Source organism: Opisthocomus hoazin, chromosome 1, assembly GCF_030867145.1.
Source record: "Opisthocomus hoazin isolate bOpiHoa1 chromosome 1, bOpiHoa1.hap1, whole genome shotgun sequence".
In the NCBI taxonomy this organism is placed as follows: Eukaryota; Metazoa; Chordata; class Aves; order Opisthocomiformes; family Opisthocomidae; genus Opisthocomus; species Opisthocomus hoazin.
The window spans coordinates 130,775,688-130,801,547 of NC_134414.1; the positions used below are offsets into that span (position 1 = coordinate 130,775,688).

A 25,860-nucleotide genomic window follows, 5' to 3' on the forward strand; every position below is an offset into this window, starting at 1 on the left:
GTCAGACAATACTTGAAGAAAGATAAGAGAATCATAACTTGCCCTGGTGTTATCTCTGGGGGAAGCACCTCTTCTGGGATGTGAGGGACAGTGGTGTAACAGCACAAGATTTTCTGCTCTAGCACAGACTCGGGCAGCAGGGCTGTCTTAGCTCTGTCACTAGAAGAAACAATCCTACGGAAAGATTGCTTCAGTGTCATCTACATACGCGTCAGTGTTCAAGCAATTCAGTGCATTTTTAGATACATACATTTGTACAAGCAGAAGACAAAACACACTGAGACCTGCCGCTGGAGACTAGCGCGCTGCCTGTGATGTTTTGTGGTCAGCTTGATTTTAAAAAAGGGCAAGAAATTGAAGGGCCAATGAAAAAACATGGTTAATTAAATGTGAAAGGTGCTGTCCTTGTTTGGACTGTCTGTTAATGGTATGACAAGCTCTGGTAAAGAGCTTAGCTGGCCAGATTAAAATTAAAAAATTGTCTCAGTCCATCTGCTAGCTCCAAGCTAGCTACTTCCATCACCTTTTCTTGTTTCTTCACTGAAGCGGAATACTGTCTTTGAAAAGAACGTTCCCAGGATGTCTTGGTTGACTTTTTTCACCTAATGTTTTTTCCAAAGATAATTATATGTGACGTCAAGACATTTTCAAGAAGGGCAATGCTCTTCGTTGGTTCAAGGATACGTTAAAGACATCAGCTCTTTTGCTAAAAGGGATTTTCATTTTTTTTCCTTCCTTTTTTTTTTTTTTTGATACAAACAAGTATGCTGAGCTTCTTTTGGAAAATGTTTCTTTGCCTTCCGGTTTTGGAAATGATTAAATGCGATCTTCAAATAGTTGCAGGTAATGCAGAAATCTTATTCACATTCTTGTTTTTAAAGTTTACCTATGGCAGTGTGTAGAAAGAAAAATACCTCTCTGCTTTAATTATAACAAAGGGGACTAATACAGAGAAATGTTTGGTCAAATCTGTGCCATGATATTAGTGTAAATATGGAATACTTAGAATGATTTCCAGGAGGTACTACTGCAGATTTGTATTGTTTTGAGTGTACAATGTAGCTATAGGAGCCAAGTTTTTCTGACTTTGAGAGATATTAATTGCTGATAAATGCTTTACTTGGTGCTTTTTTTGTTAATAATTTTGTAGTAAATCTTAAAAAGTGAGGTTCTGTCTTCTGCTTATGTACACTGAAGATGTGTCAGTTTGGGTAAAGACTGGGCTTTTGCCTTAGTGACCTTTTTGATGTTCCCTTCTCCCTCTGATGTACCATCTGGTGGTGGTCTTCTGCACTAGACCTGACTATTAACATGCCATCAAAATAACCATGTTGTTCATCTTTCAGTCATCAAAGTCAAAGGTGCTATTGACTTTGAAGCTGCAGAATAAGCTCATAATCTGTGGGATGAAAAATGCTATGCACTTATTACTGTTTGTGATTCTTCAGTCATGTTTTCTGGGGAAAAAGTGAAAGAAGAAAGTTGAATTAATTTCAGATCAGCTGACTGCTGACTGCGAAGGATAGAAAATTAGACTGTCAGACTAGAACTAAATAGACACATTCTTCCCTCAGCTGTAAAATTTCCTGTGGAGTGGTGTGGAACAACTAACATAAGAGGGAGTTTTAAAGAAGCTAAAGCTGATGAACCCTTTTTTTCTCTTTTTTTTCCCTGCTCCAGTCAGGTAGGGACCTATCTTAGGTGAAAGCTATACTTGCTAGCTGTCAATTCAAGCAGCTTTCTTGATGCAAGGGATATAAATGTTTCTTGTGGAAAGAAAGTATGGAATAAGGGGACTTGTTGATTAATTAATTACTTATTCCATTCCTGGCCCTGAAAGCTTCTATGTACATCTTTATTCACAAATATAGTCACATTGACTTAAACAAGCTAAATTACAGAAGGGAAGTTAAACACAAAACATTAGCATTCAAAGGGTTAGAGCTTTAAGTTATGTTATCATTTGATGGGATGCTGTAAAGAGCTTAAGGTTGTTTATAATAGTACAGTCATATACAGACAGGTTTTGTTAGCAGAAAAAAGCACGGTTACATCCTTCAGCGACCAGAGCAACGGCATTAAGATACAAATGATTACATCACTATCTCATCTGAGAAATTTATGTGTGATTTTAATTTTACAGCAGAAGGTTATTCAGCTCCACAAGGAGGACAGGCTAAAGGTGGTTCACCAACCCTTCAGCTCAGCGGCTGGCAGCTGGCAAACTCTCCTCTGCCTCCTGAGATGAAAAAGCTTAATGGCATTGTGGAGGCTGGATGGGTCAACAAGCATTTGCTGGTACGAAGGAAGCGGTCCATTCTGTTTCCCAGTGGAGTTAAGATCTGCCCTGATGAATCTGTTGAGCAGGCTATTGCCAACCATCTGAAATATTTCAGGCTCAGAGGTAAGTGATTGTACATCTCATGAATAATTGATAAAGAACGTTTATTTACTAAAAAAAAGTAACAGATGAAGCTTTTAAACACAATAAATACCCAGCCATAGGAAGTACATTATTACCCAAGAAAATTGGGGTTTCTGTGATAATCTTCTACATGAGAGCTGTTCTGAGCTAAAAAAAACACCTTCTGGTTACACTTGTATATCATCAGTCCCTGAAACCACAGTTACTGTTTAATAATTACTCATCCTTTCTCATAGAACAATTTGAATGCTACGAAAAGTAGATGTTATGTGCAGGCTAGCTAATGGCAGAGCTTGTCATTTTTATTTAGTGTTCTTCAAGTGCTAGTAGAATTCATTGAGGGATCTTTTGGAAAAGAGTCAAGTCTGAGATATCAGTATCTCAGCCACATGACTTTTGACTATGGCTGGCTGTGTACAGCATAGTGTATTCTCATGTCTAGAAAGTCAGTCTCTGTGTATCAGGCTGTAGTATTATAGAGACAAAGTCTGTCTTTTACGATGTCAAAGTTGGTGTGACAGAGCTTTCTCTGAAAAGTTGAAATATCCCCAGTAACAGCTTCTTTCTTGTGATGAAATATTGCAGCCATATGATGTATTTTAAACCCTTCTGTTCGACAACATTGGAATGTTGCATCGAAGTCATGCAGCACTTTCTGGTGTTTATGTGTCTCTGTATTGCAGCATTCAAACATGTCATAGTGTCTTAACGTCATAATTGGTGAAATGAGAAAGAGCTGCTGTCACTTAAAAGAGAAGCAAAGGTGTTCAGAGACATATGTTCAATGAGACTTTTTTGATTGCATGTAGAAGAAAGTCCCACTGGTAACTCAATTTTTTCACTTAGAGTGGTGAAAAACAATTAAAACTGGGAGTTGCTGAGTGTCTGCGTAAAAGTAAATGTAAGGAATGTATTTGGAGAACAAAGTGGAATTATATGGGATCAAAGCCTCATTCAAATATTAATCGTGCCAAGCTTGCGAGGGATGCTGACGTTGATGATGACACAGTTTGACAGGCTTTGCAAGCTTCATGTTTGTGTCCACCCAGTGACACTCAGCTATTCTTTGTTTTGCTCAGAGTGAATCTATACAATCTGCTTTAACACAGTCACCCTTCAGTTATCTGTGATAGGGGTATACCAAGTAGGGTAATACCAAGTAGGCAAAAGTGTGAGTGATAATAAAGAAGACAAATCTGTAAATTAGGTCATAAAAGCTTATTTGGAACTTAATGGTCCTAGGTTGAATCAAAAATCCACCTAGTCCATCTGCTTTCCTACTGGATTTACAGCTTCCACAATCCACAAGGATTTCTTGAGCAGAAATGCTATGACCACCCTTAGCACTTTTAGCTTGACACTTTTGAAAAAGATCTCTGCAAGAAGCAGAGGTGCCTTTAATTAGCAGCAAGGTCTGGTTCAAGCAATTTGTCATCTTCCTTCTCTAAGCAGCAATGCGCAGCACCGCAAGTATTTGGTGATGTCTAGTTAATCACCTCCTGAGGAAATGCACCTGAGGTTAGAGCTCACCATGCTGTTACTTTCATTCACAGTAAAGCTGTTCCTTGAGTGTTACTGAGTTGTAGACCCTCTTTTTCTTGAAACCATGTTTTCACTAGCTAGCTGAATCAGTGCAGTGATAAAATAATGAGATGGACTTTGTCTGCACTGTCCACAAAATAGTCCTAGGAAAGAGTGTGATCACTGTTTAGCATTCAGAGACCAGCTGATATCAGTGATTAGAAAAATAACTGACTCCACAAGGGAATAAATATGAAGGTACACAGAATCTGTTGGTTTTCCAGTCTCAGTCAGCGTCTTTAGAATCTTCTTTGTATTCTGTATCTGTTGAAGTAATGAATGACTTTAATAGCCCATGTTTTCTCTGGAAAGGATGGTATCAATATAGTCTATTCTTTCCTTAGTTTTACTTCACTAGCAGCAAAAACCAGTGCCACTAACATGGAAGGAAAGGTTGATTGTTGTTTTGATACACAAACTTGTTAGAAAAAAAGGTTTTCATGTGCTGATTATCCAGGTTACATTTGTTCTATCTAGATTTACCTAGAAGAAAACAGGTGGGAATATAATTATCTGTCTGTAGCTCCAAGCTTTATTTACTTTTGCTAGCTTGCTAAAGCCTCTATTAGTGTCAGAGACTGACTGACGAACATTTCTGTCATAGGCTTTAGGCAAGCGCTTATGTCATATAGCTGTAGGCTTAACCGTATACAGTTCTCTTTTTTCCAGACTACAACATCTGGATTTTTTCAGCCTTAAAAAGAGAAAAGATAAAGAGATCCGATAAATATACAATAAATCATAAAAAGAATTAAAAGGGCGGCAAAATACAGGGATCTGGAGAAAAATCTGTATTTTCTAAAACAGCAGCAGCACCGTTCAGCATGTGAAAGTCTAAGTAATGGTATGATTATTCACTGGTGGTTGTTGTTATTACTGTCGTAGTCAGAAGCACCAGCCAAGAATAGGGGTGGTTTTGTACTTGTTTCTCTACACCTGCAGTCTAGAAGACAGATTTCTCAAGTGCTGTTTCAAACTGAGTTTTGCGTTAGCAGACAATATTATTTTCAGTCTCTTTTGAGGCAAATCTGGGATTATGATTGTCTCTGTACTCCCCAGTATGGTATAGTCTCTGCATCTCTTGTAGCTGTATATGGAGTTTGCTGCTTTTGGCTTGCTTTGTATTTTGTTTCTTAGAATATAAAGGTGGAAATCAGTCATAGATGCTTATAGATTGCGTGCTGTAGGCCTGTGGGTTGGGTCTTACAGAGTGTTTTTAACAAATGACCTTTTAAATGATAGTAATGTTATAGTTGCTGCTGGAGGAGTCATGTAAATCTAGTAGTGGTTCATAGCTGGACTACTGCTGTGATGAACACCAAGTGTGTCCAACAGGCCAGTGGAGGTTTCACAAAACAGATTTTGTGGACATCTAACAGTGGGATTTCAGACAGTGAGTGTGCTGTATGTGGTAATGTTGATTATGAATAATGATGTTCATTACTGCTGACAGGGAGCTGGTAGCCCAAGGCCCTGTTAAATAAAGATTATTATATGAAAACTAGCCATACCCAGTAAGACCAAAAGTCTGTCGTGACCAGTGACCTTACGTAGACAATTCAGTGAATCTGTCCAGTTCCTTTGGTGTAATCACCAGTAGATGGCTGAGGATTGCACTAGACTCGGAAGCTGAGTTAGCCAGCGAAACAGAAACAAAATAAGGATTGCAAGGTAGCATGGCTTGCGCTGTTTTCCCTATCCCTATTCCCTATTCAAATATCCCTATATATAAAAATATATCCTAATATTTACTCCTATTAATGGAGTAAAAGGCAGCTGGATTTTGACACCATGATTCAGGGTTAATACTGCTGCTTTTTGCCACCTCTGAGATGTTATTACTCTGGTGGCTACCTTTTCTAAATTCTGTTTGCATTTTTTCCTACTGTGATCCACTGTCTTAAACAGTTCAGTGCATATGCTCACGAGTGAGTACATCTTCTTTTCGCGAGAGTGGATCAGATAGTCTCTTTGTCAGAACGATTTTTGTCAGCCAGAGCTTCAGATAAAACTGAAAATCTAAAGAGAGTGTTTAAGGATACTGACCAAAGAAGGAAGTAGACCATATTCTGGTGTGTAATAGCTGATTAGAGGCAAGGACATTTTGGTGTTTTAGAAAGAATAAAAGGTATTTCTCAGGAATGAAGTTCTATGCATGGTTACGATCCCTAGATTTGGTAATCTTGGGCATAGCACTGAGCTTTCTCATTTTCCCCTTTCTTGAGTCACTTCAGATCTCTTTACTGAGGAATTAGAAATAATAATGTTATGTTCTGCTCATGGACGGAGTTATGAGTGAAGTTTCAATTTGATGCTGAAATCTTAAATGTTACAAATTATTCAAATCTTGCTGAATAATGATGAAAGCAAACGGTCAAAAATAATAAAAAGCAGATGGCTAAACAATCATACAATAAATACAGTGTCTGGCTGAATGAGCCTTTTCTCCTTGTTTCCCCCTCTCCCCTGGCACCTATCATGCATAGTTCATACTCAACCAATAAGTTTCTGAAGTTTTTGTAGAAAGTCTAGTTCTGTCTCCCTCTGCATCTGAATTATTAGATGTCAGTATATACTTCTAAAAAGCTTGACTTTTCCCATGAAAGACACTCCTTTGTAGCTACTGAAATATTACTGGTGAGAATAGTTTATGTGCTAGAATTTAGTGTGTTATTGTTCAAATAAAGAAATCTTTCATGTGGTTAAGGTAATTCACAGTCAACTGTTTTAATTTAAAATCCTGGTTTGCTGTGTGTATTGTTTCAGGGTTCCTATGTTATAGGCCATACATAGCAGCAGTTCAGCAACAGATGATGTGATTTCTCTGCATGTGTGTATATTAATTTGTTTAGCAAGCGCTAACAAAGTCTTTGCAGAGGCAATCTCCTAGGAGATGTCTGTCAGTCTCCCTGTTGCTGTAGTCCTTATTAAAAATCAATGTTATTAGACTATTCAGTTGTGCAGAAATTTTCAGAGAGGAGAAGGAGTTGGCCTTGTGTTGCCTCAAAATAGAATATACAGCCTGATTCGGTGCTCCTAGCCACTGTACACGACTCAACTCTTAAGAAGCACTAATGGGATTTAACTGGCATTAAGCTCCAGTGCTGCCCACTTACAGAAATGGCCAGAAAGCCACCCTGCCCCCTACTAGGTGTGCAGTTCTGTCATGTGGTGCCCCTCCTGTTAACCTCAGAAATCCTTGGGCACGGACTGAGTGTAATAGGCTAATTGTCTCTCATTTGAGAGATAAGTGCATCCTGGACGGTAAAGCTAGAGCCCCAGAGACTCTGTATCCTACCCGGGTGCAGAAGAGGTAGCCATACAGGAGAATTTCAGAGAGAGAGAGGGAGAGAGAGATCATCTCATCACAGATCTTAGCTGGAGGTTTTGAAAACAATTATGAAGTCTTTAGGAAAGGAGTTTCAAATGAACTTTCTTTTCCACCCCTTCCTGCAGATTTATAGGACTGAAAAGAGCTTGTGCCTGCCTATATGGATTTTTTTTTGGCTGAAACACAATTTGTCTTAAGCTTTTCAGGATATTCTCTATTATTTGTAAGTATTACTTGAATGTAAACACTGCATTTGAAGCAGTTGAGCTCCCAAGGACTGGGCTTTTTGAATTCTGGAGTAGATATCCTGGGATTCACGTGGCCTTACTACACGTCTGGCTTTCTGAGGCAGCCTTTGAAGCCTGTTACAGCCTTTAAAAGTCAAGACCTTGCCTACTTTAAGTGCCTGTGACACTTTGCTCAAGTGGAAGTTTGCACAAGGGCTTGGGCCAAACGTGCTGTTCTTTCCATTTTTACTGCATTGGCACTCTCTCTCACCTTGAAGATGATTATCTCAGTGACGAGTGAAGTGACTTGAATTTCTGAGGCATTTCAGGATGGGCTACATGCAAAATGTAGTATGTGCATGCAAAATGTACTTTGGAGAAAAATTGCAGAACAAGTTTTCTGATTTGCTTTCTTGGTTTGAATTATCACATCAGTCAGCTACACATCTTCTGCACACCTGCTTCCTTTCCTGTAGACAGCTAGAGTGTTCTCATCTCTGTTGCAGGGAGCCTCTCTTTATCTCATAAGTCTTCATTTTTTAACATTTGAACTCTTCAGAGGAAAATTACAGAGTGCCCGAGAGATCAGTTAACACTAAAACACAAGTTATTTATTACTGCAGCCACAGGATGAAGGAAGTCATTTTCTAGAGGAGCTTACCTTCCCACCCACGTGTAGCTTCAAGGCTCTTAGCTCACTGCCTTAAAAGATTGATCTCGATTTTATGATGCTTTTAATCAGTATTGTTTGCCAGGGATTAGAGGCCTCATCGCAAATCCTGTCTCCTCCAGGGCCTGGCACTGCTAAAGCTGTCCCATATATATCCGTGCCTGTGGCTACCCCTGTAGCAGGCTAGTGAAAGTTTGGCATGAGACCTAACCATAAAGACAGGCTCTTCTCACATGCCCTGAGGGCTGATCTACTGTTCAGGTGGCATGTGGCAGCACCGCTGGCTCTGCTCAGCGGTCCCTTCCTGATCCTGGCAAGGCTGGCTGTTTGGCTGGTTTTTAAGAGTTTTGCAGCTAGTTTTAGAAACCTAATTCCTTCAAATACTGTAACACAGAGTCTGTACAGCAAATTTATTTTACTAAGTAGTTGGAGTATGTTACTACAGCATATTGTATTAAGCAGTAGTTTAAGTCATAACTCTGAACTGTTGGGCTCCTGTCAATTTATTGTAAACTCTGATGCTGCTTTTTTTTCCCATTCCCTATCTACTTTAAACATTTTATGTTTAAAATTCAAAGTTGCATTGCTAGTCAAAAAGCTTACTGGTAAATCTGTTTGGGGTCCTCCCCCTTGACTCTCATTTTCTTTTATTTTCTGTTTTGGTTTCAAGGGGTTGCTATTTTAAATATGTCAAAAGTTGCTTCATTTGTTGTCCAGATACGTAGACAGTGTATGTGGCACAGATACTGGCAAGTTGCTGAAGGTCAGAAGGGACAGACAGTGAATTATTTTTATACAGTAAAATATAGCTATTTACTGAAGCTTCCAGTGGAGTCCTGTTTAACTTTGTTTACATTTTTATGTCTCCAAGTTTTGTCTGCAGAGTCTCAGAATGCTTATAATCTAGTTATGGAAAACATGTTTTTTCTTATATGGGAGTTCTCAACAATTTGTTGATAAGAAATTTCGAAAAAACTCCTTGGCCAGCAGATAATTGAAAAGCCACCACAGGGGTGGGCTGCACCTTCAAGTTAAAAGAATTTTAATCACATTTATTATGGAACTTGAACGCACTGAGGGTGGTGTCTCTTCAGTTCCCTGGGTGGCCACGTCAATGAAGCCATAATAAGAACTGGCTCCCTCTTTGACATACCTGAAGGAGAGGTGGGAGACAGAATCACGCTTGTCTCTTTCTTTACATGAGTGTGATTTGGAGCACTCTGAAGGAACTGTGCTGTTCTTTTTCTGTGCTTGGAGTGGCAACTCTCATCTAACTACAAAACATTGAAAAGGTGTATGAGAAAGACTGAAACAAAACTGTTCCTTCTCTTCGTGAGGCTATGAATTTGTTGTTGAAGACCATACCTGTAAGCATGCCTGGTTGAGCCCTTACAGCCTGGATTTGTTATCCTGCAAAGCAATCCCCCGCTTTACAAACTGGCCCATTGGAATAAACAGGGCAATGACAAGATGGACTATGTGTCAACAGGGTTGTGGGGTGACTGTGTGTGGCAAGCAGGTCATCATGGCTGGGGATGCAGTTTGCTGGGCAAGGCTAACAAAGTGTTTAAACAGGGGTCATGGTAGATGTTTGCTTGGGCTTCTTAATCCGTCCCTGTATGTCAGAACTAACAAACTTGAAGACTGCTTAGGAGGAAGAAGTGGGCCAGCCTTTTCCTTCTGAACACGGAAGCAATTTGCACCATGTTGTCCAACTTGTTACTGCTCACCGCAGCGGAAACGACTAGGTAGGACACAGGCTAGAGAGGACAGACTATGACTCCTTATCTGCATCTGCTTTCCTCCTTCCACAGAAAATATGACCCTGTTCTGACAGCTTAGGTCTGATTAATGTGCTCGGAGCCCACAGATGGCACAAAGCCTTTGGGACTGGAATTCAGTGGGGTGACTAATTCCAGATGAAAGGACACACAACAAATCCTTAATCTATTGGGAGCTGATTGGGACAACTGTTCATACAGCAGCAGCAGCAGCTTGTATTCAGGCAAGACACTGTCTCATCACACTTATTTTAAAAAAGAGATTAACCTTATTTAAGAGCATTAAGAAAAACTGCTTTCAGTTATTACTGCCAATTATTACTTGCAACTGGAAAGCCAGTCCTTTGCCTGTTGCCATTTGAAAACTGTAGGATTAGACAGTGCCACTGCAATGTATTTGCGAGCTGTTGCCACAGCTTCAACTCTTACTGGTAGCCTGCTGAAGACTTATCCCAGCCACAGGGAATAATCTCATTGCAGGATTGTTGCTGTACAATGTTGCACCTGGAGTAGAAGATCCGTTAGTGAGAATGCAGGATACAAGTACCGCCGAAAGAAATGAGAGCGAGCAGTATTCCTTAGTGTAGGCTTCTGGATTTGAAACTAGACCTTGGTCTTTTCTTGGATGCCCAGCTCTGACGAATGGAAAGGTAGAGAGGATACTACAAATGTCATTCCGCTTCAGGAGGCTTATTAGTACTCCAGCAGGATCCAGAAATCCCAGAGCAGGATTATGGCTTCACTGCCTGAGGGTCTGTGCAGAGGTCATACGGAAATGTGGTCCCTGCCTCAAGGAGTTTGCTCCCTCAGCTGTGAAGCAAGGAAGCGTAACTTGAGGGGGAATGTGAGAGGGTGCATGGATGCTTGTGAATTTGGCTGCTTATTTCTGACTGATAAAGATGCATAAGCAAAACTGCCTGGAAGCATCTCCAGTAGTCCTTCCCTAATTACCGTGTCTTACAGGTAAAGTTAGCTACTGGAAGCTGGAGGGGTGCTAGAGCAGTGATATACTACCAACAGTTAATGCAGAGTTTGAAGACTGTATTAGTCTCTCATTGTACAGATCAAATGAGCTACAAGGCTAATCTCCATGTAGGAAAGCTGTCAGGAATGTGGCATGGAAATGAGAGATATCTGTGTATCTGTAGAGTTCCACAATGGAGAAATGGTCTCGACTGCTCTGATAAACTGAAATTCGGGGTGGACAAAAGAGCTTTTTCTGCATGGTGCCATCCAGTGTGCCAGAATTAGCTAAGCTTTAAGGGTGCTACTGCATGGGAAACAATTTCTTAAGGTTGTTATTTATAAACCCTTTGTGTTTAAGAAAAATGTCCATCTCTTGGTTGAATGAAAGGATGTTTCCATATGTGATCTATGTGTTAAGTTTTACGCAAGTACACTTAATCGATTTTGGAATTCATAATACAGAGTACCAAGAAGAAATAGCAGTAAGGTACTGGTTTTGGCAACATGGAGTGTATTTTTAAGCTGATTGAAGAAAATCACTTTCCAAAGATAGATTCATGGTCAGTCTCCTGTAGGGTCCTGCTTATGATGTCAGGACTTTCCCTGAACACAAAGCATTCCTCTGCTGAACTGTGTATATATAAGTAGTGAAATCCGATTAAGGCCAAAAAGCAGGTTTGTCTGCTACTACTCCAGGCTGGCATCTGCTGCAAGTGATTTTTAGAGTTGTTCTCCTTTTGACGTTGTTCTCTTCCAGGACACAAGGAAAATCCCATAAATCTTCCTTTCTTCCAGTTGTCCTGGGTCACAGAGGTTCTTGCTCGAGTGTTAGGTGACCAACTGCTCTGATTGGCAAAGAGCACATGTGAGACAGGGAGGTTAAAGCAGATGGCGTACTACAAGATAATTTAACACTTAATTCACAGACTGTCTGTTCAGTCAGAGCTGTCCGGTTCTTTGTCAGCGCATACATACAGTAGGGTCAGAGACTGACTTATTTCTTAGCGTATTATGTTGTTGTGTCATCATCCCACCTTGTTTTTCAAGTTATTAATGCAATTATAATTTCTGAAACTTATTTTAAATTCCATGTAAAGGTGAGTCCCAAGGAATTGTTACTGATTGAGCCTCCAAGACTTTGATCCGTGCAATTATCATTCTTGCAAATTAAGCTCCAGCTCTGCTTTCTGTGAGGACGTTTGCCATACTATTTTGGTTTTCTAAATTTTCTAATAATTTGAACCATTGATCAAGGGCGGTTTCACTCAGTGAAAATACTGTTGTTCTTGATGGTTGGTAGGAAACAAGTGCTTTCTCTCTGCTTTTTTCTTTGATGAAGTAATTAATTACTTCAGTAAAAAAAATCAGGTAGGGAAGTAGTGTGAATGTAGAAGATCCACCAGATCTTCATTGTCAGTCCCTTCAATGCCTGACACATTTACATGTAGGTGAATAGTCACTGTACTCTATCTGTTAAAAAACATACAACATTTGGACAATACTATCTGGCCACCCATGCCATGGAAGCACTGCTGTTGTACTAACACCAGACCTTTCTTGTGTCTTCAGTGTGTCAGGAAACAGTCTGGGAAGTCTTCAAGACATTCTGGGATAGACTGCCAGAGCGTGGAGAGTATCAAACCTGGATGAGCCTGTGTGAGGAAGGAACGATGAGTACCTTTGAAATGGGCACAAACTTCAGTCAGTCGGAGGAGCACCGGAGTCTGATTATGAAGGTGGGTGCAGCACCTGGTTGCTGTTTTCTCATGAGCAAGGGCATAACGTCCCACTGCAACATGCAGCTTGGCATACGGCAGGCGGTAACGTGTGGAGCAGTTAAAACGGACAGGCATGAGGACCTCAGCTCTTAGATCTGAAGTTCTGAGATCTGTTCCAAAACCAAAGTTGTAGCTGATTTGAAGGAGGAAAAAGTAACAATGATAACGAGAATATTGTCTTCAAAAGGTGTGTTCCTGACAAGTAGGTGATGTCTAGACCCCTTGTCTGAAAAGGCAGCATGACATGAGGCAGGCTGTGGTGCATTGCCTCTGTGGCGTGTAGCAGCCTTCCTGCTCTGAACTGCACAGTGAGATGCTGTCAGCGCAAATGGCACTTCGAAGCAGGGAGTTCTGAGCTGTGTTTCTGATGCTACCAAGATGTATGGCAAAATTTGCAGAGGTTAAAATCAGAGTACGAGTGTAAACCAGTTGAATAAAAAAATGCTGAATATGTTGGTGTATTCTCTGCTATTTCACTTGAAGCAAGCTTATTTTAGCTTAAAGCAACTAAAAGGAGCATTAAGCTAAATTAAAGTAGCCTACATCAAATGAAATATGAAGATGTCTTTTCAGGAGTGTTTGAATTGTAAAATTAAGTGCTTAAATTTATACACATCTAAGATACAGTAGATATCTTAATTTCTCTGGATAAAAGGCTGTCTTAAAATGTATGGTAATTTATGTATCTTCTTTAAGATTACAACATCTTCTATTTTTATAAGCTAATGGATGAGTAGTTTTATGAAACTTATGGTAAGTCTTAAATGTATGATCCCATAGGATCAGTAATGTCCTGCTAGTATGGATGTGCTGATGTTTTTCCTTTCTGCTTTTTTATGGACTCCTGTGCTGGGAATGTGAGTATGAAAACTGTTGTGGATAATGGAGAAGGACTTTTTTCTGAGCCAGCCTGTTAGTCTTCACAGGTGGATGTTAGCCGAAGTTTGCTTCTGTGACATCTGATGGTACTGTTGTCCTTTGAGGACTTTGCAAAAAGATGGAGATAAAATTCACATGAGCTTTTTATGTGCACAGTGAATGTATCATTGCTTTATGTAAGATTTTGGTAGTGAGATGATTTGTAGTGGGAGCTTATTAAAAGAAATCAGGATGATTCTTGGAAGCAGGATGGTGCATCTTAACTTCCCACTGCTGCTTTACATTTTTGGGTATGGCCCTTCAGCATTACAGTGGAGTCAGATAAAGTGCTCTGTGTATGATGATTTATTCAGGTAGTTTATGTGTAATTTAGGTTTCCTTTCTCCTGTAGATGGATATATTCCCTTCAGTATTGCAACATTCTAGAAGAGGACTGTTCATCCTTCTATTTGCTTTCAGCACAGCTGGCAAAAGCTGACGGTTGTTGGGCTGATTTGATGGGACACTAGTCTGTGTTAAGGGGGATCGAATGCTGTCACCACTGTGTTTCACACAGAATGTTGCAAATCTATCAGGTGACTTGTTTTGCACTAAAACCCTGAACTCAATTTAAATTTGAACCAAAGACTGAAAGCGAGAGCACTCTATCCCATCCCCCATCAGCCAGCTTCAGAAGGTCTGATGGTGTATTTGTGAATACATAGGTCAGTGTGGGTTTAATTGCTAGCTCTAGTACTGACTCACTCTTTCTTGTATGTGCTCATGCACAAAATGCTTGTCAGAGTGTGAAATCTCTTTAAAGCAGCTCTGAGAACATTAAGTCCCAACAGATGCAGCGGTTACAACTCTGCTTTTAAGAACATCCTTCCTTCTGCTAGTTGCTTGCTCCTGTCTAATGCGGTGTTAAGAGCTGGGGCTCAGCCTGTGGGACCAAGCACACTTTGCAAAGCACTGTGTCCTCCCCTCTTGTTCTTGCCGCTTTCACGAGCTAAGCTGACCAAGTTGCATGGCTAAGCCATTCCCTTACTTGTGGGATTTTTTTTCTCTCATTACAGCATGTTCATTCATTTGTTCACAGTCAGCTGTTGCCATGGTTTTATTTTTATTTTCATTCCTTGGGTTTGATCTGTAAAGTGCTGAGCACTTCTCACCAAAGGGCTGCCATAATTTCACAGTGTGGGCAGTACTCTGTAGGGCGCATGTGCGATACCTGTGACTCGTCCACGCTCTCAGTTGCTTAAAAGGAAGACTCACTTCTGCCTGGCACTGTGGGAGAGCAGTGTATGTGGTGGTCAGTAGTTCTTTGTCTGGCCATTACGTACCTCATTAGATACCGCTTGTTTCTAATCTTCCTCTGCTCTCCAGTGTCTGTGAATCATCTATGGCTAATTTCAAGAGTTTAGTTTGGAGCCTGCAGCTGATCAAAGTATTTCTGCTTTTCTTTTGGTACATATTGGCTATCACTGCCATAGCACTGATCTGTGACCTCTTTTGTATTGTGCATGTTGGCAGTTTCTGACAGTCTTATTCTAGAGTGTCTTTCTGTTTTTAGAAGCTCTACGTGCCGTGAATTTTCCCTCTCGCTCTCTCAAAAGGAGTTCAGCGTATAAAATGAGGCAAAATAAATCTGTGGGGTTTGCTCTCAGTAAGCAAGAATTCAGCAAAATTATTGCTTTTATGCTATTTTTGTTGTAGTTTGGACCTTCTGTTTTGAGCAGTGTAATTAAATGACACTTTATTAGCCTTCCTTCCTGGTTTTATTTCTTACCCTTTCATCTAATCCCCAGTAATCACGGTCACACACCTACAGATATTGCAATGTCTGCTCTAGCATGGGTTAGTTCATGTAAAGAAAAATTCTATTCTTCTTGCTGTCAACACACTTTCTTGCCGGATATCAGCTGGAGCTTGGACCAGCTCTGGTCCCAGCTCTCATGCTTTTGTCTTCAGGAAAAATGTTGTTCAGTCTCTAATAGTCTGTCAAAAAGACTTGAGTAATTTGATGGAGGTGAAGGCATACACTGCTGGAATTTTCTTTTTTGCCATCAAATTGCCTCTGCTGGTGGGGGAGGTGTGCCTCAGAAGGCAGTGCTTTGCTGTTCTTTAATAATCAAGCTATACGCCGTATGTTGTCTTGAACAACTGAGGCTTGCCTCTGTGCAATTGCCTACACATGTGTGTATTTATATGTATGTTATACAGCAATACATAATAAATATAGTAAGATTTCATCAGATTCTTAAAGCAAATCACCTGCCAGATTTTCAGAAGGAGCAGATGAACAGATTTATGCCAACCATAAAAAATTATTAAAAAATCTTCTTTTTATCCTATTCTTCCATCTCTTTTCAAATCTTGGCAGAAATGGAAAAGGAGAAGGTAATTCTAGTCCAAAAGGAAGTTTTGCTTGCAGTATATTTCTTCATATAAACCTTCCTTCATATAAATGAACTCCGCTTGTGTTCCTTACCATGTAGCTGTATTTCAGAGGAGTGTAATTCTATATTACGTAGAATGATCTCATTCATCCTGTTCACGCAGTCGTTCTAAGCTTTGGGAGACGTGTGTCTAGAATTCCAACATTACTGAATCTTGCCCTGACACTGCCCTGTGACTGTGGCTGTGTTCACACTTGTGCTAGATAATTTTTGAAAAATCCAGGAGGGGAGAAACACAAGCAAAAGTAAATATTGATTTCCCAGGAGCCTTGTACTTGCTATGAGATTGAAGCACTGCTGCCAAAGCAGCACAATCTGTGCTGTTCATAGGAGCATTTACAGCTGGCATATGATATTCTTTGTAAAATACCCACATAGCTGCTGGGAACGTTTTTAGACTTTATAAAATACTGAAATAATGCAGCAGTTCTGGAATAGTTGGTTGACTGTTTTGATACCTGCTTTTCTGGTCCTTTAGAGAAGACTCTTTTGTCTTCTGTGTATTGTGAGGATTCTTCAAGGAGCGGTTTTTTAGCTGCAAAAAATGGCTCCCCTCCTTATTGCTTTCTACATTTTTTTTTCTTTAATTCTGTGCAGCTTGTCATATGAAAAGAAACCACAAGTTTGAATTTTCATATGCAGCCTATTGTGATAGTAAATAAGATTAAAGGAGAGCCAGTTGACAGTGCTTCCCTTGTTTCTTCTTTTGACTGCTGGGACCAGCTCACCAGGTGTGGAGTCAGGAGGTGGTTTGGATGAGCTCCTGAGCTAGACTGCCAGTGCCCTGCCCTCACTTCCAAGACGTTCAGCAAAGCAATACAAACTTCTGCTTCCTCTGTGACATGCTAGGGCTGACCAAAGCTGCTGGGGACAAAACTTGCATTTTTCTCTTCTATTTGTAATATATCTAGACAATGGACTTATTGCAGATTGAGAACCAAATACTGTTAACAGTCCAAATAACTTTTTTTTGTAGAGTGATTGTCTACCATATCTCCTTAGCATGCTGAGGGATCTCTTAAGATTCCTGTCCAGTTTTTGGAGTGTCATTTCCATGCAGGCATCCGCTGCTGACAATGGTTAGGGAGAAGACATCAAGCTAGGTGAATGTTTTAGTTTGGCCTGGATAAATGCCAGGTGCCCACCAAAACCGCTCTGTCACTCCCCCTCCTCAACTGGACAGAGAAGAGGAAATATGATGAAAGGCTCAAGGGTCGAGACAAGGACAGGGAGAGATCACTCACCAATTACTGTCACGGACAAAACAGACTGAACTTGGGGAGAAAAGGAAGTTTAATTTATCACCACTCAAATCAGAGTAGGATAGTGAGAAATAAAACCAGATCTTCAAACACCTTCCCCCTGCCCTCCCTTGTTCCCTGGCTCAACTTCACTCTCGTTTCTCTCCCTCCTCCCCCCGAAAGTGGCGCAGGGGGATGGGAATGGTGGTTACGGTCAGTTCCCCACATGTTTTCTCTGCTGCTCATTCCTCGTCAGGGGGAGGACTCCTCACACTCTTCCCCTGCTCCAGCTTGAGGTTCCTCTCACGGGAGACAGTTCTCCACGAGCTTCTCCAACGTGAGTCCTTCCCACGGGGTGCAGCTCTTCACGAACTGCCCCAGCGTGGGTCCCTTCCATGGTGTGCAGTCCTTCAGCAACAGGCTGCTCCAGCGTGGGTCCTCCACGGGGTCACAAGTTCTGCCAGAAAACCTGCTCTGACGTGGGCTCCTCTCTCCACAGCTCCGCAGGTCCTGGCAGGAGCCTGCTCCATCACAGGCTCCCCACGGGGTCACAGCTTCCTTCAGGCATCCACCTGCTCTGGCATGGGGTCCCTTCCACAGGCTACAGGTGGATATCTGCTCCACTGTGGACCTCCATGGGCTGCAGGGGGACAGCCTGCCTCCCCATGGTCTTCATGAGCTGCAAGTGAAAACTCTCTGCTGTGGTGTCTTGAGCACCTCCTCCCCCTCTTCCTTCACTGACCTTGGTGTCTGCAGAGTTGTTTCTCTCACATCGTTTCACTCCTCTCTCTTGACTGCCGTCTCCTGGGAGGTTTTTTTCGCTTTCTTAACTATGTTATTACAGAGGCGCTACCACTGTCACTGACTGGCTTGGCCTTGGCCAGCGTCGGGTCCATCTTAGAGCCGTCTGGCACTGGCTCTATCAGACGTGGGCGAAGCTTCTGGCAGCTTCTCACAGAAGCCACCCCTATAGCCCCTCGGCTACCAAAACCTTGCCACGCAAACCCATAACAGTGGACTAAAGCTTCAATTCATGTGACAGGTTTTTTTTTCCTTTTTTCCTTTTTTTAATCCTTTTAGTTTCACCAACGCAAAGGTCTGCTGCTGTTTCAGCCAAGATGCACCTGGAAAAGGTATACCACACCAACCAGATGGTCTTTCAAAGTTTGTTTGTTGAAAAGATGTGGAAAGTTCAGAAAATTGGTGGCTTTGTGGTGCCTAAACAGAATTTTTCATACCTTGAGACTCACCAATCTGTAGCATATACAAAGCAATTAATGTAAGAGTTTGCAAGCAACATTTTGTACAAATTGCATCAGAAGATGCTGCACTGAATGTTTAAGTGTGAAGGAACAAAGTTAAAAAACCTGAAGGTGTGAAAAATGTGGAGTGGTGGTAGGAATAAAGATATTTTCAAGAGTTTTTAATTAGTAGATGTAAAGTCAAGTACATCCTTATATAGTCTGTGGTTCTTTAAAATAAATTAGAAAAAAACCCAAAAAACACAATGTGCAGAAAACACTATCAACACTCAGCTTCTGTTGAAAGATACTGGTGAGTACCTCCTACCTCATAGCTACCTTGCAGATACCTTGGTTGCTTACATTTTTATGGAGCTTCAGGTGATTTCACATTGACCAGCAGTATGTATGCTCATATAACAAGAAACAATATTAAGTCTTGCTATGAATATAATCCATAAATGTACTGTGATTGGAAGAGGAGGAAAAAACACACTTCCTTCCTAGGGAGTAAAACCAAAAAAATCTTTATTAAGTCATGTTCATAAATTTTTTTACTTTCCATTTGTTTTTATTAGCCTGACATCATATAGCAGAAAAACAAGGGAACAGGACATATGTGCGTATTCACCATAGGACCTCTGCTGTTCTGCACTAGAATCTGTATTACAACATTTAGCTATAGCACACGCTGACATTTTGAAGGTGCCCTGTGGCTGTGGAGGAAAAAAATGTGTTGGGGATTTTCCTGGATGATTACTTTGAGCAATTTTACAGCCCCTTGTTTAATACCCTTTTGATTCCCAGTGTGCTCTGAACCTAACCCACTCGTCCAAACAAGTAGTCTGCTGTGTGTATAGGCCTAGAGGAAGTAAAAAGTGCCAGTCAAGATGTAGAATACATCTGGTGTTGCTGCATAGCCGCCAAGTTCCCGCTGGCATTCGAGGATCCCCGAACTCCATGATTTCCCACCCGTTGGCCATTTTTTCATTTGTGTGACAGTCCTGGAATCCTTGTTTCCAAAAGAGAAGAAACCTAAGCGAACAGGGGAAACGTAGATAATGGTGAAGAGGTAACTTCCTGCTGGAGCAAGAGAGGTGAGTCAGGACCATGCCTGTGGCTTAACCCTGGTTTCTGTCTGCATGGAGCTTATGCCCAGGTGGTGATGAAGCACAGCTCAGCAGTAGCTGCCACCGCAAACAGCTGCAGGAGCTAGACTGTGAATTACTAGTGTGGTGGATATCTTGAAATAGGTCTGATAATATTCCTTGATGCGTGGAGGGGACCTAAAATACTGATGGTTTTACTTATCTGTCTAGCTGCCACACATCCAGTTAAGTCATAGTGGGCTGAGATAATTGATGTGACCTTTCTGTTCATCAAAGTATGTAAAACAAGCAAAGAGGCCCATCGACTTGCATGACTACTTCTTTGTTCTGTTGGTCAGGTTATTTGGGGCCATTTTTTTAAAAATGGGTAGCATAACAAAACACCTCCTTAGCACACTGAAACAGGAACATAGCAATATGAAATATGTGATTTTGCTTGAATTCTCAGCTGCGTTCAAAGGTGGGATGAGCACCCCAATGGTGTGAGTTGGTTGTGATCACTTACTCCCAGTGCTGTAGTTTCTGAGCACCTCATGGGGTAGACGATTGTGTCTTCCTAAGGTTCCTCTGAGGCAGAAAGACTTCTGCTGTCTCTCCTCTGCCTGTTCAGTGATCTTCCTTGTTAACCGTCGTTTTTCTGTTTAGTCAAATGTCATAATCACAGTTTCCAGTATCTTTTTGATTGCTGACTTAGATACCTTAACATGTTTTTCTTTGCATAGAACATCTCCAGTTTCTTCTAAATTTGGAAGAAAGAACATCTCATCTGCTCTTTCACACTCCAAACCCCCTTACAGATGAAAAAAAAAATTTATTCTGTTGCCCTCCTTTGAGCCATTCTGTCAGATTTCCGTCACCTCCTTTCTTATCCCCACACTTACTATTCTCCTGTTGACTTTGGCTCTTTCTTTTAGCATTGCAAATTTTAGCCTCCTCTAATTTAATAAGAAAAAAAACAAACCTCCACCACATATATGCAAGTAGATCAACTAGCTCCAGTTGCTTCTCCAAATCTTGCCTCATCTCCCTTTCATCTCTTGAGCTCTTTAATTCTCTCTTTGGTCGCTCTCCTCCAGTCCAGCCCACATCTTCCTTTTCAGTTTCTCTTTGACACCTGGCACAGCACAGAAACTGTCAGCCATGAAGCCTGTGCTCATGTCTTTCCAGGCAGATCTCAAAACCGATACTTCATCTACATCATCTGTGTCTGATCAGCTCCTTTACTCTGTAAATCTGTAGTTATTGTTTTCCCTGTTTTTCACCTCGTTTCTAGATAGCATTGCCTAATACATGCAGAAGAATCACTTCTGAGTTGAGAGTTCACCGCTTCTATGCAGCTGATTCCTCCTGGACAGAGTGGACTCTTAGCTTGTTTCTGACACCTTACTGTGGATCTCCAGCCTTCATTACAAGTTGAATATGGCTAAAACAATTAATGTTCTGCTGAGCTTTTCCTGCTATCTCTCCTCTTGCTCACTGTAGACCATATTTTCACCTTATCTGTCAGGGCTGTGCCTCAGAGCACTGCTCTCCAGGCTGACCTTTCCCTCCAGCTTCAGTTCTGGACATTGTAGTCCATCTCCTTGGATTTCCTCCAGTGCTTCGGCCTTGCCTCCATGACAGCATGGTTCTGCCATGCATCACGGTGGGGAATGAGGACAGGTAGAGAGAGAATCCTTTCTTGGTATGACTTCCCTATTGGAAATGATGTGTACAGGTGGGTTAAATCAAACATGCTTGGTACAATCCCACACAGATGGGATTAAACTAATATGAGATTATTGAAGATCTCGTTGACATTTCCTCCACCTCTTTCTCCTGCCTGGAATTATCTCCAAGATATTTTGTCTTCTGAGCATAACGATTGTCTCTTAGGATCAGGCAAGTTTATCCTGTATAATTGCTTTTCCTCCAAGTTCATGAGTTGACAGAAGCTCATCCATCTAGTCGGTACTGTGTGTGACTTGTGGCAGCCTGTATTTAATGCTGTGGACTCTTACTAAGTTGTGATAATTTTACATTATGTAAGACTAACTGTGGTCTGTTGAGAAAGGGAAGCGCCAGTGCAACTGGCACAAAACTCAGCTCCCAGCTTCAGAGGAATTAGTATAATACTCTTATGAAGGTCTTGCTTCAAAAGAACTAATTTTATACAAAGCATCTGCCAGAGGTGGTGTTTTGGTTTCGGCTGCAGCCGGCAACAAAAGCGCCACGCGGCCGCCCCTCCCCCCACCGGGGTGCGGAGGAGAATGGAAAGAAAGAGGCAGAAGCTGGTGGGTCGGGATAAGGGCAGTTTAACAGAACAGCAAACAAAGAGAACAGGAACAACGATACAGAAAAGGGGATTACACAGAACAAACCCGCAGAACAGACCCGCTCTCTCGGACCGCACCGCTGCTGAGCCCTCCCGAGCCGCGAGTGAGTTCCCACCGCGCTGCCCCCCCCACCGGAACCCCGCACGGCGGCCCATGGTATGGAATACCGGGCTCTGTTTGGCCAGGTTGGGGTTGGGCCAGCCCACCCGGCTGTGCCCCTTCCTGGATTCTGGTGAAAATTAACCCTGTCCTGGCCAAACCCAGGACAGGTGGCTTCACTGAGTAAAAGCCATCCCATTGAGCTTTGGTGTGGCTGCTGCTGCTGTGTAGAACTATTTATAGATCACTTCAAGTATTCAAAGGGTAAAGATGTTAATTAATCCTTGCAGATCCTTGTGTGGTAGGTATGTTTATAAGTCCATCTTGTTACTGAAGGAACTGAGCCAGAGCAGTGAGGTGTTTTGGCAAAGGCTGTTCTGTACTAAATGAGGAACCAAGCCAGTATTAGAACTCTAGAGCCCTGGGCTTCAAATCGGGGGGAAAAGGGGCCTGTTTGCCATGAAATTAAAATATGTCAGTGCTCACCCCCACCCCAGACTGGAATGTAAGTTAGATATTTATGAGAGAGGAAGCAATCACACTACAAACTATTACAGGCCATGCCAGCTTAGCAATAGGAGTATGCCTCATTTTTTGCATCCTCAGTTGGAAAAAAACCAGTTTAACATAATAAAAAACAAGTCTTACATTTCAGTCCATAGGACTGACACAAACTGTGTGAATCTGTTTTTTAGCTCTCTGTAGACTGTAAGAAATTGAAGACTGGGTACTGAGATCATACTTTCCTTTTGAATTCATGTAAACCCTAAGATTTTACCGTGACATACAACTGCAAGATTATAATCTCTGTGCAAGCTTTACACTGGCCTATGGGTTTTAATGGATGACTGATAATTCTTTTTATCAACTCATTTATAATTTACAGTTCATGCATTTTTAATTGTTGTTTTCTCAACAGCTTCACAGCAATATATAGCAACCAAATATAGGGCTGACAATCTTTACCATTATTTCTCAGAGCTGCCATTGAATCTAGGGGGAGACTTTGAGGAAGAATTGTGAAAATTCAGGTCATTTAAACAGGCATTTAAAGCATGTAATCCTTTAAAATTATTTTATTTCACAAATGACATGATTTGCAATTAATAGAGAATATTCTGTCCTGAACTGGGTAAATTAAGGAATAATCCAGCTGCCCCACACAGAGGCTGTCACTCAAAGCCAATCATACAGTATTAGGCTTTGCTAGTTTACTACAAAATGGAATGACAGCTTAGTAATTTGATGCCTTTTTTTAAAATGTAGATGTGGTGATAGTATGTCATGTTTGTTATTCTAGGCCTTGGCCATTAAAATAATAATTTGGCATTTCAGTTTTGTTTCTTTTAAGTTCTTTTTGTAATTTATTGAGTAGAAGACTTGGAAATAACAAGACATGTTGGTTAAGTGCTGGGACCCAGGCTTGGGAAAGCTGGGTGCCACCAGCTCCTCAGGCTGCCCTACAACAGAGCTTTGGCCAAGACAACCCTCACAGGGCTGGCTCCGTTCCCCTGCTCTGTGAGATGATCAGGACTACACTGACCTCTGCTGTCAAAGGCCTTTGCGGACTAGAAAGTAAAGCTGCTGGGTACGGACTACTAGGTGGTATTAAAAAGATGTGTGGGGCCCCTAGTAACCAGGTTTGTTCTTAATAGCACCTACAAACTGCCTTGACTGGCCGAATATGGAAGATCTCTTTTTCTAATGAACACACACCTTTTACTATATGGGCTACTACTTACATACAACTTTCCAAAAGCTTGCAGAGAGGGCATCAGTCTCTATACTCCTTGCAGATTGCAGCGCACTAAAGCTGAGTACAAGCACTGTATAAAGCAGTGTAATGACCCCTTAAAACAAAATGCCCAAAGTCCAGTACAGTTTTACTAACCCTGAGTTAGACTTTCCACTGTTAGAGTACCTAGTCATGCTAGGTTCTTGGTTTGTCACTTAAAACTGGTCTAGATGTGTTTTAATTTTTCATACTAAAGTATCTCCAAATACTTCATTTAATGGACTTGTACAATAAAGGTTGGCCAAAGGACATACTGAAAAGCAAAGTGACTAAAACTAGTATTTTGGCAAGCCCTCTCAGGCTGATATCCAGGCTGCCTGCCATTATAGCTGTGATCACACTTACTGTCCACAGATGTCCTGAAAAGGAAAGCAAGGAAAGGTAGTCATTGATGTAGCTCCAAATCAATAAAAACTGAACTTCTAGACTTCCTTAGACACACAGGTGAAGAGAATGAGCAGGAGAACCTGTTTAAAAAGTCTCTCTTGCCTTTTTACTCCTCCTTCACAAAAAGAATCACCAGGATAGCTTAGAGTGTCAGTCCTTAGGTCACTAACTACATACGGGTGTTTTGCAGAGCAGTTTTCAAAGTGGGAATAATATATGGTAAGTGTATTGTAATTTAACTTTGAGTAGGTTCTTGAGTTGATCCACTCTGAGTTGAACTTTTACTGGAAAATATATCTGCATTGATTTTATAAAGAAAGCCAGCCCAATAAACTAACCACCAAACAATCCCCTTTTCCCTAAAACCAGAGAGAAACAGAGATTTTGTGGCTGGACAATAATCCTGTGTAAGTATTTTACATTCTGTTCACATTGGTACAGCAGCAGGATACAGTATTATTCCTCAACAGCTACCATGCTGCAAACTGCTCAGTATCTCCTCCACTTCTTGTGGGTTTCTTCACAGAAACTCCTGAGACTCCTCTCTAGAACGAATGGCGCTAATACCATGAGAATTTTGATGAAAAATTGTGAACTATGTAACTGTGCCTTAGTCTGTATACATCAAGAAATGAAAAAATGTCATCTGTGTCACTTGTGTAATCATAAACAAAGTCATCAGACTAATTCTACTATGTTACTTTAAGCTGTAACTGTACTTTCAAAAAGATGGTTTTTAATCTATAGACGAGTAGCAGAAGTAATATTGAATTTCTTAGGACTGCTTGCTTAAAAGGGTCTGATTACTAGCATCCTCTAAGGTGAGAGAGCCATCCTAGTGCTCTTTACAGCGTCTGTTGTTGAGTTTCAGTTGTAATTTGGAATGCAGGACACATTTGTTTTTCAGTAGGGGCTTTGTTAATAAATTTTGAACTTGACAAATGAACATAGAACAAAGAAAATAGAATTATTTTGGCACAGGGAGATCACCTTATGATACTCAAATATCCTTAGGATTTCTTTGTTTGTTTTCCAGAAACTGTCCTATACAAAGGAAGCAATGAGCAGGTGAGTATCTGCGTTTGCCTTGAGTTTTATTCTCTCTGGAGATAACAGCAGAGCTGAGTTGTGACATTTTGTAACCTTTTCTCTCTTTCTTGTCAGCTCCTGCACTGATTGGTCATGTGGGTAAGTAACTTTCCCTTTCTAAAGGCTCCTGATTGGCCCTTTCTGCAGTTCTTGCTGCTGCTGGAGTTGATTTGTGCCCTGAAAATTAATGAAATTCACCTTTGTGCATAAGGGCATATAGAAAAGTGTGATGGAGAAATCCTGTAGTTCTTGCGTGTGAACTTCTGTCCTGGCATGCTTGGCACGCTCAAAATATCTCAGCCAGTCTGGAGCTTGTACTTCTGCTGAAGTATGACATCACCTTGTCGGCTGTCGGGCACAGACGCAGGCTGTTTACCTGGAGAGGTTTAGTGGGGGAAATCTATTCTGGGAGACAGAAGTGTCCATAGTTACTTGTGTTAGTGCTATCCTGCGAACCGTTCCCAAAGGCTTTCAGTAGTCCTGGTCATCATTACAGAAAGCTAAGAAG

At 41.2% G+C, this 25,860-nt stretch overlaps 1 protein-coding gene across 1 annotated transcript in view; it reads left to right on the forward strand.

The window, feature by feature from the left end:
* Positions 1 to 764: 764 nt before the first annotated feature.
* The window catches only part of IMPG2 (interphotoreceptor matrix proteoglycan 2), a 58,204-nt gene continuing 33,108 nt past the window's right edge, over positions 765 to 25,860 (forward strand). Inside the window, exons 1-5 of the mRNA XM_075435916.1 lie at positions 765 to 843; positions 2,144 to 2,404; positions 12,551 to 12,717; positions 25,300 to 25,331; positions 25,428 to 25,451. Of these exons, the coding sequence (XP_075292031.1) occupies positions 765 to 843; positions 2,144 to 2,404; positions 12,551 to 12,717; positions 25,300 to 25,331; positions 25,428 to 25,451 (563 nt within the window). The remainder of the gene's footprint in view (positions 844 to 2,143; positions 2,405 to 12,550; positions 12,718 to 25,299; positions 25,332 to 25,427; positions 25,452 to 25,860) is intronic.